The sequence below is a fragment of the Leuresthes tenuis genome, unplaced genomic scaffold (genome assembly GCF_036924035.1).
Source record: "Leuresthes tenuis unplaced genomic scaffold, fLeuTen1.0.hap1 SCAF_21, whole genome shotgun sequence".
In the NCBI taxonomy this organism is placed as follows: domain Eukaryota; kingdom Metazoa; phylum Chordata; class Actinopteri; order Atheriniformes; family Atherinopsidae; genus Leuresthes; species Leuresthes tenuis.
The window spans coordinates 6,176,026-6,189,738 of NW_027325375.1; the positions used below are offsets into that span (position 1 = coordinate 6,176,026).

Consider the following 13,713-nt stretch of genomic DNA (forward strand, 5'->3'; position numbering starts at 1 on the left):
AAAAAACATTATTGGTAAAGAATGAGTGAATTTTGGTTAATATTTTATGTCCTGCAGCCTTTTCCCTAAAGGAGATGATCAAACAGTTCACTGGAGATTGATTTTAAGAAGGTAAATACTATCATTTGTTGTCCTTACAACCAAATATATTTTCTTATCAATTCATGTGTCGTTCCATGATGGTGGAATGACCCACCAAGTGCTATAAGAACAGGGACATCCCTGTCTATCTTCAAAAAACTCTTGAAGACCCAACTCTTCAGAGAGCATCTCCTATTCTAGCACTTACCCTGTACTTCCCTGCCCCCTCTACTGCACTTTCTCTTTCTGTACTTCCCTCTATGCCTGCACGCTATCTCTACACTGTCACCTCTGACAGAGTCTGACTTGTGATTTCCTTCTACGTAGCTTATTGTTAGCTTTGATGTTAGCTGTAATGTTGTATTCTCATTTGTAAGTAAGTGTCTGCTAAATGTATAAACATAAACATAATTTTCAGTGAAAATAAAAATGATAGTTGAAGATGTATTATCCAGAATTCATTCAGTTAATTACATGTTCTAAACCTAAACTAGCTCTTGTTTCCATCCATCTATCCTTGTTTCTATCAATCCATTTTCTATACCCACTTAATCCAAGTCAGTGTTGCTTGAGCCCACCCCAGCTGCCATAGGGAGGCACAGAGACATTGCACACCCCAGACAGGTCCCCAGTCAATCACAGGGCTAACAATATGGGATTAAATAAGGGTCAGAAAGATTTTGAAGTTGTAAAAATATTTTATGTCTATGTAAAAACATTTTGGGCATGCGTAACAAAGTTTTGAAGTTGTAAAAATAATTTGTGCATGTGCAACATAGTTTTAGTTGGTACTGATGTAGGAAAAACAGGATTGAGTCAAACGCTTGTGCTCAGGTAAATTAATTAAAGGTATCGGCAATTTCACGATATAGCAAAATCAAAAGTTTCTCGATGTTGTCATATAAGTGGTCATATAGGCCCAATGCACACCTGATTCAAATTATCAGCTCATCATCAAGATCTGCAGTGGTCCAATAAGAAGCCACTCATGAATTCAATTTCTGGCATCAGTCAACATCAGAGAATAGTTTAAACGTTTTCACTATATAGTGAAATTGCTTATAGCTTTCTGAACTTTATAGCATTCACTTGTTTTCTCTTGCGCAGTTGTACTTTGACCTAAAATCTCAAGATGGATTAAAAGCATGTTTCCGCCCGGTCTCGAACCGGGGACCTTTCGCGTGTTAGGCGAACGTGATAACCACTACACTACGGAAACCTTGCAAAATCACCACTACCGTCATGTCAAAGATGGATTCACACATAAGACAGATCAGGACTTCACAAAAATGCACATCATTATTATACCCATTATGACTGTATCTATATTATCGTTGTTTTATAAAAAATTGATATTCATAAAACCATGCTCACACAATTATTACGTGAACAGATATTAAGATACATATTCTATTTTGCAGGTGCTTTATTTTCTCTAGCTGTACTTTGACCTAAAATCTCAAGATGGATTAAAAGCATTGATGTAACAGACTCCTTATTACTATTATTTGTAAAGGGACCGTGTTCACAACTAAACATATTTGTTGCCATTTGATACTTTGTGCCAAAATAACCTGATCATTGTTGATGTGACTGCCACTACAAATAACTTTTATTATGTAGATCAGCGGCTCCCAAACTAAACGATCAGCGACACTGCCTTATATGTCCCAACCGGTTGACGTACCCTCAATCCCCCACACCTTAAGAAACCGGGCGGGCGGTTACGTCCGCTGTTCATTCATGGAACTGGGGGTTTACGTCCACGGCAGAGTATGCAGGAAAACTCTCTGCGGCTTGTTCTACTCGGTCACGGGTATGAGATATATTATTAGATTGTACAAGATCTCTATACGGTGTAAAAACATGTTTCCGCCCGGTCTCGAACCGGGGACCTTTCGCGTGTTAGGCGAACGTGATAACCACTACACTACGGAAACTGATGACGTCTGTACAGCCGTTAGTATAGAAATCAGCCATCTTCTCAAATGACTCAAATTACATTGATAACATGTTCACACCCTGTACATATCGTAGTCTCTGTCAATGGACATGTAAGAACTTTACAACATATTTGCCAATTGTATTTCTAAAGTTATGTTTCACTCATTCATAAGTGCTCCTTGAAGTTTTTGCACGCTTTGCTTTTGCCTCCACACTGTCCAAGCAAGGATCGCGCATGCGTTGTGGTTCGCCGCTAGCTGTGTGTAGAAATCATGGCGGAGGCGATGCAGACCGACGATTTTCCTTACCTACCGTCGGGGTTGGCGGAGGGTATAACCCGTTTCTTTACTAAATGCATACGAATGTTAAAACAGAACAGATTTAGTGCATCAATTGACAGTTTACACGACTGTAGCTGTGAAAGCCAGTGTTGTTGTTAGCCCTGTTCAAGCTAACATTTGCCAGCGGCTTAGAGTGAGCGCATCGGTGTGCTAGAATATGCTAAGCTAAACTAGCTGTAGCCGTTTCAGCTCCAAGGTCGACGAGTGCATGCCTGCATCTGATGTTTCCTCCTACCGATTTGTAATGAAGTCTCCTGCTTGTGCATTAGTGGAATCTGAGGGGTGTATCTTAAGCTCGCTTCAGGCTGACACGCTTGTTTTAGGTTGCAGCCGGGTGGTGCGGGGTCTGGCATGCGTAAGCGTGTATGTTCCTCTCCCGAAAAGGATATGTTACAGTACACTCGATCTTCTGAATGGAAACCGTCGCAGCCGAGCTTTGTAGTTAGTCTCTTAAAAATTTGAACCCGAATGTGCTACTTTTCAGTTTTTTGAAAGTTGTTCCACCAGTACTCACAGCTTTATTTGCGTGTGGAACACTGCTCAATAGTTTATGTGCGCATCCCCTACGTTACCACCATATACTGTATCCAGTTCTGCATTACTGTCCAACTAGTCCAATTCTGCACTGTTGACATCGTCATGGTGACTAAAACTGACAGGTAATGTCTCACCTGAGAAGTTGGATCAGATTAACGAATGTTGTCAGTTCCTTAGTGCAAATTACATGGTGATATTTAAAAACAATCTTTTGGAATGTAGTTGTAGTGCCACTGGTTAACCTCAACATATAATACCGCACTTTGTTATCAAAAGTGATGCAGTCTGAATAGAGTTTTCAAAAGGAATTTTCTTCACTCCATCGCCTTCTTAAACTCTTAAAATGAACCTAGATTTGGAAAAACACAACTGGTACAGACTGCAGGCTTAGTTTTGCGTGTTCTATAACATGGGACACTGCCTCTTTTTCATTTGTTAGAGTTTTGTCCAGTTTCCTCAAGTTTTTTTAAAGACACACTGCACACCTTGCTGAGAAAAGGTTTCAGCTGATAGTCCTTTAGGAATCGCCTTGTTGCTGCAAAGTTATCTTTGGAGATTTCATTGATGCAACTAAGGAAATGGAAACAAATTATGTCTTTGTGACAGGCTGCAAATGGCAAAGTTTCTGAAGACACAATTTAAAGTTGGTTCTCTGCAAAGTTGTCTGTATTTTGTGGAAACAGCACTGGCTCATCCCTTAGGGTGGGTGCCTTTTATACACTTGGATGGTTCATAGGTGAAAAAGCACATTCTTCTGAAAATGGTCCGGTGCAAGAACTGGACTGAAAATGTGTGACAAAGCAGCCAATGTCCAAAGAAAAACTTTGAAGGATCCTCTGATATGAGCCACTGGAAGAGTCTTCCTTTTGATTGTACAAGTTCTCACATTGTGTCAAAACTGTTGTCTCTTATACACAAAGTGCCAAATGCCACAGCAGCAAAGGCTCTAAACTAGTAATTTATATAAATGTAATAAATTTGTATGACAGACATAAATCTGAATGACAGAGAACCATCACTTAAACAGAAACTTGCAAATGTGACACGCCATATAAGGCCAAAATGAAATTTTGCTCTTACATACTGCCACAGTAAGTCAAAGACATCATCATAACCCCCCCACCCCAGAATACTATCACTGAATTCCCTGACTTTTTGTAAAACACAACCTGTCATTTGAGTCATGCGTTCGAGTTGATGCATCAAAGTGAATAAAGTCTCTCAGGTTGAGCCAAGAGTTGTGACTCAGAGGTGGGCTTAAAATGTGCTGCTGTCTAGGTGAGTGCTAATCGTTGATGTCTGCACAAGCGTATGGGTGGCTCCGGGTTTTTTTGAGGCTGCAGATGAAGTAGAAAGCTGTTCTGTCGTGCTCCGTAAATGAAAGGAGACTTCATGGCCTATAAATTGACACATGACTGAGCTGTCCTGTGTCTTTTAGCTGAACTGTTGGTGTGGATTATTGTAATATAATTCTATTTTCCCCATAAGATGTTGCCTGATTTGAAATCTTTTGGTATTCTCTCACTCCCACCCTGCAGTAAATAAGATGATAAAGGAGCACAGCGACCTGTTTTCTGACTCCCAATGCAAAGTCTGCAGTGCTGTCCTCATTTCGGAATCTCAGAAGTTGACTCATTATCAGGTCAGTGCGCTCGGTTTCCTGCTGCTCTTCTGCTGTCAGGGGACTTAACTTGTGTGCATAATTATCTGCTTAAAGGTATGATTACATAAATCACTTAGCAGTTTCATTCACTCGGAGCGTGTCCACCTTTAACTGGTTGGGGTTAGGTTCTAGGTAGTATTTATGAGTGATGAAAGAATGATTGTTTTATTGCTAAATTGTCGGCACAACCAAGAAAAAAAAAAGGAAATGAAACAGCTCGGCTGTAATTTCAGCTCTATGAAATCACAAATTGAAAATAGCACATGAGGACAGAGCAGACGTTTAACCAGATTAGACTCTGCAGACTTCTGGGTGGACTGCTGATTAAATGTGAGCTCTGATGCACATTTTTGTATCCTACCAGTTAAAGGGTGGATGGCGAAGAGGAGATTAGCTAGTTTTTCTCCTGTTTTGGCATTTCAGTGTGTACGGAAATCTTAATGAAATGAACAGCATTTTTTTCTATTCACTTAGAGTAAGGTTTCCTTTATTTTAGAGCAGATATCAGAGTTGACTTCAGGTGCCAGGATGAAAATGATGCAAGTCAGAGGAGCCCAAAGTGGTGCCTCAGGTGTTTTATTCTAAATAAATAGATTTGTAGTTATATTTAAACGGAGACAAGCAGTAAATCTCTGTATAAATGATGATTTAAGTTTTGGAATTTCTGTTGTGCTAACTAATTAGTAGATTACATATACCATTAGGATATCACTTAGATGTTCTGGAAATGATCAAGTCAAACATATGAATAATCAAATCCAAATTGTATGAGAAGTGTGTTTCTGTCAAGATCTTTTCTCACGTTTAAAGAAGAATACATAAGTCACCGTTTACTTGCCTAATTCATCAAAATGCGTCCTGTGTTCACTGCAGTTACTGTTTTCTCTGTTTTAAACGAATTCGTGTTTATCCTTTCAGAGCAAGAAACATGCCAACAAGGTGCGACGTTATCTCTCTCAGCAAAACGACAAAGAGCTGACCGCCAAGAAGCCGAAGTTGTCTGACAGTGTGAGTTAACTGGGACGTGCTGCTGAAAGCCAACCAGACACGTTTGGACAAGTTGATTTAAAGCTGTCATGCTTTTGTCACTGTTCCCCTGCCAACAACTGATTATTTTTTAAATAATCCTCAAAAAGAAATCTTTTTGATATTAGTATTTCTAATAATTGCAGTTCCACGTCACTTTCCATCTTTTTCAGTGGGACACAAACTGAGGAATCTTCACTGTTTGCCTCACGCTCAGTTAATTCTGACTGAGCTTGTATAAAATCACTCATTGCAGTATGAGATAATCAGCCAGGAAGAATAACGTTACTTTGGAGCAGTGAATGCAGCAGACGGCTGTATGAATGTACATCTTTCCTATGTCCAAGATTAACTCGGTCTAAGAGCTAAAGTTTAATTTGGGCAGTCGGGGTGTGCGACACACTTTTTGGTTAATCTACCAGAAGAGAAGATAAACTAATAACTGTACTGACTGTTCCACAAGATAGCGTAATGCATTGCCTGAGTAACGGTTGAATATGTATGCATGGTATCAGATTTCCGACTTCATTCTGAGCTCAATTAAAGCTTTGACTGACTGTTCAGTAGAGAGCTGCTGGGCAGTGATTCGCTGTCGGTAAGGGAGATAGACGGTGAACTACACAGCAAATAGATAGATCAGTCACCGCGTTGCTCTAATTGAGATTCTTGCTCTGGCTCTTCAGCTGTTGACTGGTGTAGACAGTGTGTGACATATACAAGACAGAGTTTTACTCAAAACACGTGAACAAATTCTGCCACTGTAAGTTATCGACACAAAGCAGAAGAGCAAGCAAGTGTCCATTTTAGCTAATGATGTCCAAACACTGGTGTTTTCTCTCATTCTGTAGATTTTGTCTTACTGACTTTGATGATAACTTTGAGATAGAATCCAGCTGACCCTTTGCTAATAAGACAAGTGACGCCTCGTATAGCAGTAAATGATTCATGTTCCTGTGTGTCTTTATCAGGAGGATTGTAACAATGGAGACACGGACCGGATGAAGGCATGTCATTTATGTAACATGACCTTCTCTTCTCCAGTAATAGCCGAGTCTCACTATCAGGGCAAACTGCATGCCAAGAGGCTGAGAATGAAAATGGTTGAATCTCAGACGCCAGGTATGTACTTTCTTTTTAAGTCATAGAAGTTTGGTTTTGTCTTCTTTTTTGCCGTTCAAGTGTTCCCTTTTTTTCTTATTTCTTACACGTATGATTTCTGTTCTTTCTGACAGGTTTTTGCAGTAATATCGATCTTATTGTTTTCTATCTCCAATTTCAGCAGAAGCCTCGCAGACGGTACAGCCGAAGGAAAAACCAGCAGACAATACAAGTGGTGTCACAGGGACGGACAACAACAACAACCCAGACCGTTTCTGTTCTGTGTGCAAGGCCTGTTTCAACAACCCGCTCATGGCCCAGCAGCACTACGTGGGCAAGAAGCATAGAAAACAGATGACCAGGCTTAAGCTGATGGAGACGTATGGCCCCTCCACGGCACCAGGTCAGAACAGGCAGTTCCACACCTCTGACTTTGGCTGACAAACTGGAAATATAAATATTTCATCGCTCAAGAACTAAGTTCACCTCAAACTTTGACCTTTTCTGTCTCTGCAGCTTCCACAGTAAATGGTTACCCATGCACCATCTGCAATATTGAGCTAAACTCTGTGGAACAATACCAGTCTCACATCAGCGGTGCCAGGCATAAGAACCAGTGAGTACACACACCTCTCTTAAAGTGGAGATGACACGATCATTGCTGGTCATTTAGTTTTTGCACACTTCAAAACACCAAAAAGTTTGTGATTAGTTCAGAATGAGGGAGAGATTTCTTTTGGGGGAAGCCTTTTTCCTGAGAACAGAGAACCTGGCTCAAGTGTCTTCTGATTGTTCGAATTCCCGGAGGTTTGCTGAGGGGGCAGGGAGGGGCTTTCGATTGCTTACTCCTTCAGCTGCCTGGTTGAAAGCTAAAACGACGCATAAACAAGTAAACACTTTGAGAAACACGCTTTTTTTATCCATGACAACACCTGAGATCCAGCTGTGTGTATTCGAGGCTAAATCGGATCCTAAGTATCAAAGTGAGCAGCACGACAAAACACCACAACGAAGACCACAGCAGGACGTCTCTGGTAAATATGCTCAGTGACTATAATTGTGTATTTGCGTGGGAAGCTGAAAACGATACCCAAATACCCAAAGATATGTTTAGCTTTGGGTGACGTTTAATGTGATCATACTTCGTTTTAATCCTGCAGATAAGACAGAAAACATGGGGGATTTTTTTTTAAGAAGATGAGACAACAACAATAACCAGACTGAATTTCCAGTGTTATTTTGTGATTTAGTCTGACATTGTATTTCCAGCATACTTTATCATTAGAAATATCCCAGAAATACCTTTTCAACCTGTTCTTTTAGAGTGAAGAAATCAGGCCTGAAGACCACAGAGAACCAGAACCCAACAGAACAATCGCAAGGGAGCAACAACCAGTTCCCTGCTGCAGATAACCAGTACACACCTGCGGATGACAAATTCACACCTGCAGATGACCAATACACACCGGCAGATGACCAGTATGCACCTGGGGATGACCAATACGGCCCTGGAGAAGAGCAGTACGAGGGAAATTACCAATACGCCCCAGAGAACACGGAGTTCTCAGAGCAGTACCAGTATACCTGAGGCTGGACAGTGCAGGCTTCAGTCAGGACTTGGATTGACACTCGACAACCAGCCCCTTTAACACATTAACACACCCTGAACCCTCATGAACCCTCAGCTCCTGTCTGACTCTTCTCTCAGTAGGTTTCTCTGCAGAACAGTCACGTAAACCTCTGTTTGAACCCTGGAACTGCTTCAACGTGGTACGTTTTTCTTTTTTGTTTCCAGCTTTAACTGACAGTGTGTTTTATTTAATTTTTCCTCTGTTTAAAAGAAGAGTCTTTTGATATGTAAAATTCTGAAGTTAATATGTTCTGAAGTGTGTAAAAGATTTACTTTCAAAGGAATGTTTGTTTGGCTTAGCTCCTGTTGGCAGCACTTGCCGTGACAGAAGAAACAGTTTCCATATTGATGTGCATTAGGGCTGAGTTTAATGGGATATTAATCATTATTTGGGCTAAATTAACATGGCTTTCCAATATCTTTCTTTGTGGACCTGGTGTTTCTATATAACCAGCTTTTCATTTAACAAACAAGCCAAAATGTGACTTATTGTCTTAAAAACAACCACCAGGTCCAAACAAATAGATGTTGAGTAAAATAAACGATTCCTTTTAAAAGTCCCAGGCCTGCTAAAACTGTACCTCATCTAAATTTAGCAGCTCCACCTTTAAAGTTGTCACCATGTGCAAGTCTGAATCATTTACCAGCACTCGGGCCAAACTTTGAGCACTCCCTGGATGTTCCTCTGTCACCGCGTGTAATTGTGCGTTTTCAGTTTCACCGCTGACCTCAAACATGCGAAGATCAGACAACAGCTTCAAGCCCAAACTGACCCGGCGGTCCTGCCGAGGATCAGTGCTGGCCTCGGGGGTTTGGTGTACGGCTGTGAGCCAGAGACCAAACGCATGTACTCAGTGGGGGAATCAGAACCAGCGTATCATGTCAGCAGTATGACCGTGAAAACACACAGACGGGATCTGTACTCGCCAGCCGCCCTGCTCACTAGATGTGGCTCCCTGCAACATCTTGCTCTTCCTAAAAAAATAAATCTAAATCGAGCTTCTGGGGAGCATTCCAAACATGGTCTGAGCGCTGGCAGAGGTGTATCGCAACACAAGGTGACTATCAGATCAGATAATTATTGTCTCATATTTGAGATCCAGCCTTGGTGTACATCAACATGAAATAACTGGGCAGGGAAATTTCATTAAGTCGTTAAGATTGAGGAAGCTGTCGAACTTCAGCAGCTTCACCAAAAAGAAGCAATCGCATAAAAAGATGATCAGAAGAAGGAAAGACCAGCTTCACTTCAGTAGAACATGGCTCCCAACTTACCCCTCTGTTATGTGTGCCCTCATTCAGTGTAGAATATCCAGTTCCTCTTCAGGATTGCCGATTAGATTTCTAGCCCCTCAGAAAGACTTTTCAGACAAAGAAGAGAAAAGGAGCAGTTGTGCAGAAACTTCCAGCCATCGGCCGTCTCAGCTCCGTTCTGAACATGCTTCTCCGGCTAACCAGAGCACCGCTGCTGGAGAACGGCCGTGTCTATGACGAAGAGGGGGCGACTGCTTCTACATGACTGCATGCACATAGATCTTCAAGCGAATGAGGAAGTAATAATGGAGTCAGTCAGTTCAGCAAAAAAAAGAAAAAAGGCATTTTATCGTTTAGCCTTGACTAACAACTAACCAGTTTGGACCAGAACCACATATAAACGGTGACAAAGAAGATCTGCCTTGTAGCTCTCTGCTCTCTTCACCGGTCTTGTAGTTGGTTGGCATTTCCAGTGAAAGCATTCTTTGAAACTCGTCCCAACTCCCTTCTGCTTCCTGCAGGTTTCTCTCTGAATCTGATGCAGTAACTGAGTCAAAGTGAGCTTTTCTGTCAGCGTCCAGTTTGTTCAATCTGAATGCTGAATCTTCTGATAATCTGCTTCAACAGTTCTGTTCTTTTTTATGTTTATCTACTTTTTTTTTTGTTGTTGTTGTGGACATTATCGAGCACCAAAAGCTCAGTTGGCTAGATTTCTTTTTTCTTTTTTTTCTTTTCTTTCTTAGCTTCAGTTTTTACTGAAACAGAAGTCCTCATGTAAACCGTTTTATCCCTAACATTTCTATAAGCCACACTAAAAATGAGTACATTGAGCTTGAATTAGATTCTGTAAAACCTTAATGTATCAGAATGTATGAACAACGAGCTCATTAAGTGGTTTGATGCCTTTTTCTTTCTTTTTTTAAAGCAATGTTTGTTTCTCTGGGCGGAAGACAAAGAGACAGAATTGTTGGAGGTGACAGCTGCTGAATAACAGCTGGTGGCCAATGGAAATGCAGTGTTTTTTTGCTATGACATGGTGAAAGGTTCATTACTTTCCACAGGAAATACTTTCAGAGCTCTGCAATTGTCAGTTGCAAAGATAACTATATTTACCAGAGCAGTGATGTCAAACTACAAAGTGATGTCAATATAAAAAAAAAAAACAACATTTTTGTCAGTTTCTTCTCATAAGACAATTGGTTCAATATGTTAGTGCTGAATGTCATCAACTTTCTGTCTAAAGGAACATTTTTTAAAGTCATTTTTACAGAGGGCTCGCGAATACTGTACAGAACATCATATGTGAAAGACACGTGGCCTTGTGGTTTTCACCCTCATCGTTTGTGTGTTCGGTGTTTTGTGAGCAAAGATTTACTTTGGATATGAGTTATGTATCAGGAAAAAAATGCTGCAAAGATGTGCATAAAGTAGAGAAATGTTTTAAAGGGGGTGTTTGGTTTTTATTCTTTCACAAAAAAAAGAACATTTGATGGGTACGGACGTGGGGGCAGAATGTGGAGCATGTTTTGAAGATGACGGGTGACGTCTGAGATTACAGGTGAGTGGAGGCTGAAAAGAACGCAGGCTGCACAAAGCCCCTTGTTTTTTTTAATGTGTAGGGTTTTACTCTGACATAAGCATAAGGCAAAGGCTACTTTTCCAGGGCGTCAAACCTGTGATTGGAAGAATAGGCTTGGACAAATATCAGCAGGACTAAACGTCTCGGCGCAGTTTCTAGCTGCTGACGAAGCCGCCATCTTGTTCCATCATCAATAAAGACAGATGAGTTACAGAGGCACCTCAGGCAACTTTTTGTCAGTCTCACCTGTCCAATTCTTTTGAAGCTTTCTGGTTTGTCCTGTCGCACATTTCAGTTCTTGTTCCCAATGAGAGGTTTTCATCTTGAAATGCAGCTTCTGAAGTGCTGTAAAACTCTCACCAGTAGGCCTTCAGTTGAATAGCAGAAAAACGCTGTCGTCACAGACGTCGAATTCCAAAGAGAAATTAGAACACATTAAATCTCACTGTTCTAGTGTAAACTGTTCTCTTTCAGAGGGTCTTGCAGAAACAGATAGGTGTCATTACTAAGTGTCACAAACTGCCTCAAGAGGGAGTGCCTGCACTAAAAGTGCTCATGACAACAGTTTAGAGAAGCTTGTTTTCTGATTCAGCATGACTGTTAACCCGACTGTAGACCCAAATCCATAATTCTTTCTCAGTCAGATGTGAAAGGACTTTGAGGTTTTCCTCACAGCTGAAAACCATCCAGCACTTTAGGGATGATCCGAAATGCCAACTGTGACACGGACCTCGCTGACAGTCTTGTGCCTTCAGTCAAATCCCAGCAGTGAGGTTCAACAGATTGTGGAAAATGCTGCCGGAGCAGTTGAGACTGTTTTGTCGAAAGGCTTTTGAAGCCTTGGGGGCACTGTGAGCCACATGGTGGTGCACTTGCTCTTTGCAAGATCTGGATCAGAAGAAAAGAGTTTGGTCCCAGTTCAAAAAGCTTGCTCAAGGTTCATCAGGATTTCTGCACTGCTTTGTCAATCCAGTAAGTAATAGATGGGAATTTGTCAATGATGTTACTCGATTAAGTTATTCCACTCTAGTTCTCACATTTATCCCCAGAACAGGTGGGTTTTACAGGCCCATTTTTCCACACTGTATTGATATCTAGCCTCATCATAGTAATATTTTATCCTGCTTCCTCCTAGGGCACAATGGATGTCACATTGACCTAAATCAAAGTGTGTGAGAGCTGCAATGCGTATGCAGGTGTGTGGCCTGCTGTGAGTTTGAGTAATTTGACTTTCTGTAGTTGTTTTGAGACTGTAGTCATTTTTAGAGTCATTGAACCTGTTACTGGCAACTTTGAGGTCTGGGTTGAGTGTTATTGGAACTGTGTTGTGTTATGAGTCTCATTGCGGTTAGTTTGAGTATTTTAATGCGTCTCTGTAATTGTTTTTGAACTTTGTGTTGTCATTATGTGTCTTTGTTGTTCATTTCAAGACTCTTTGCACACCACAATTGTAACAAGGCTGGGTCACTGTAAGATTTAAGTAAAAAGAGAATCCAATGAATTGCAAATGCAAATATTTTAAATGTTAAATGTGTGGTAATTCAATATTCACTGAGTATTCACTCATTTCTGTTTGAGTCTATGTAGCTACTTTGAGTCATTTTAAAGTTTTTGTGTCACTGTTCTGAGTAACTTTCAGGTTTTTTCAAGCTGTTTTGAATCTCTTTGTGGCTGTTTTGTCTTTATTGTGGACTGATTGACAGACAGTAAATCTTAGCTGTCAATCAAAACAAAAGTTCTGGAGCACGGGCCTCTCACTTGTTGATCCCCATGGCCCCTGCCAGATAGTTTCATTGAGTAACCCTTCCATCCATAAGAGCAGCATCACTGCTCGGTTTTGCTCCTAATTAAAGATAGAATCCTTAATGCAAAAACCATCCATCCATGTTCCATACTCCGTCATTCAGGGTCGCAGGTGTAGCTGGGTTGCAGGATTTACCTACTCCTGGAATTGTTCTATAATCTCAAAATGCCACAGTCATATTCATATTTGTGCAACTGATCCAATATCTCAACGTTGAATTTTTCTGTTTCTGTTACGCTTCACATCCAGATCTAGGTCATCCAGATCAATCACATCTAACTGACTTTTACTTTTACTACTGTACTAGTTCATTTGCAATAATGATTCAACCTGAACCAGAAGAGTTTCTTGAAACGTTGGAGCAGAAAATGAATCAAGAATAACAACTTTTCCTTCTTTGCAACTTTAATACTGTACTTTTATCAGCAACAGTAATGCTCAAAAAGACATTAAGAGTTTAGCACTGCATCTCTGTGTGCGTTTCAGTCTAGTATCCAGTGTGTGTGCAACATACACGGTGACATCAGGAAACTCTCTAAGAGCTGCCAGACAAGACGATTTGTCTTGGTCTCCTAAAAGCTGAATGGCTTCACCGTTATTGTAATTCAATTAAAAGAGGCATATCAGAATTAAAATGCTCACAGTCTGATTTCCATACAGCGACTGTATGTCTTTAGTCTGTGTGCTAACGGACAGTCCTGAATACGTTGTTTTTAATTGTCAGTTGAATTTGTCTACTTGCCATAAAAATTCTTT

General features: G+C 40.8%; 1 protein-coding gene and 2 non-coding genes across 4 annotated transcripts; 1 reads left to right on the top strand and 2 right to left on the bottom strand.

Moving 5' to 3' along the window:
• Window positions 1-1,227: 1,227 nt before the first annotated feature.
• Window positions 1,228-1,300, bottom strand: trnav-aac (transfer RNA valine (anticodon AAC)). Its single transcript has one exon. It is a non-coding gene; the product is annotated as a tRNA-Val (tRNA).
• Window positions 1,301-1,948: 648 nt separating this feature from the next.
• Window positions 1,949-2,021, bottom strand: trnav-aac (transfer RNA valine (anticodon AAC)). The gene has a single exon. It is a non-coding gene; the product is annotated as a tRNA-Val (tRNA).
• Window positions 2,022-2,272: 251 nt separating this feature from the next.
• On the top strand, window positions 2,273-11,019 carry znf346 (zinc finger protein 346). 2 transcript variants are annotated; one of them, XM_072374785.1, is made up of 7 exons: window positions 2,273-2,355; window positions 4,442-4,545; window positions 5,485-5,574; window positions 6,561-6,711; window positions 6,872-7,093; window positions 7,207-7,306; window positions 8,014-11,019. In XM_072374785.1, the coding sequence occupies exons 1-7, from the start codon at window positions 2,298-2,300 to the stop codon at window positions 8,276-8,278; spliced, it is 990 nt and encodes a 329-aa protein (XP_072230886.1). In that variant the 5' UTR covers window positions 2,273-2,297; the 3' UTR covers window positions 8,279-11,019. The 2 variants fall into 2 exon arrangements, with proteins under 2 accessions (XP_072230886.1, XP_072230887.1); XM_072374786.1 differs by having other exon boundaries at window positions 6,875-7,093.
• Window positions 11,020-13,713: the final 2,694 nt, after the last annotated feature.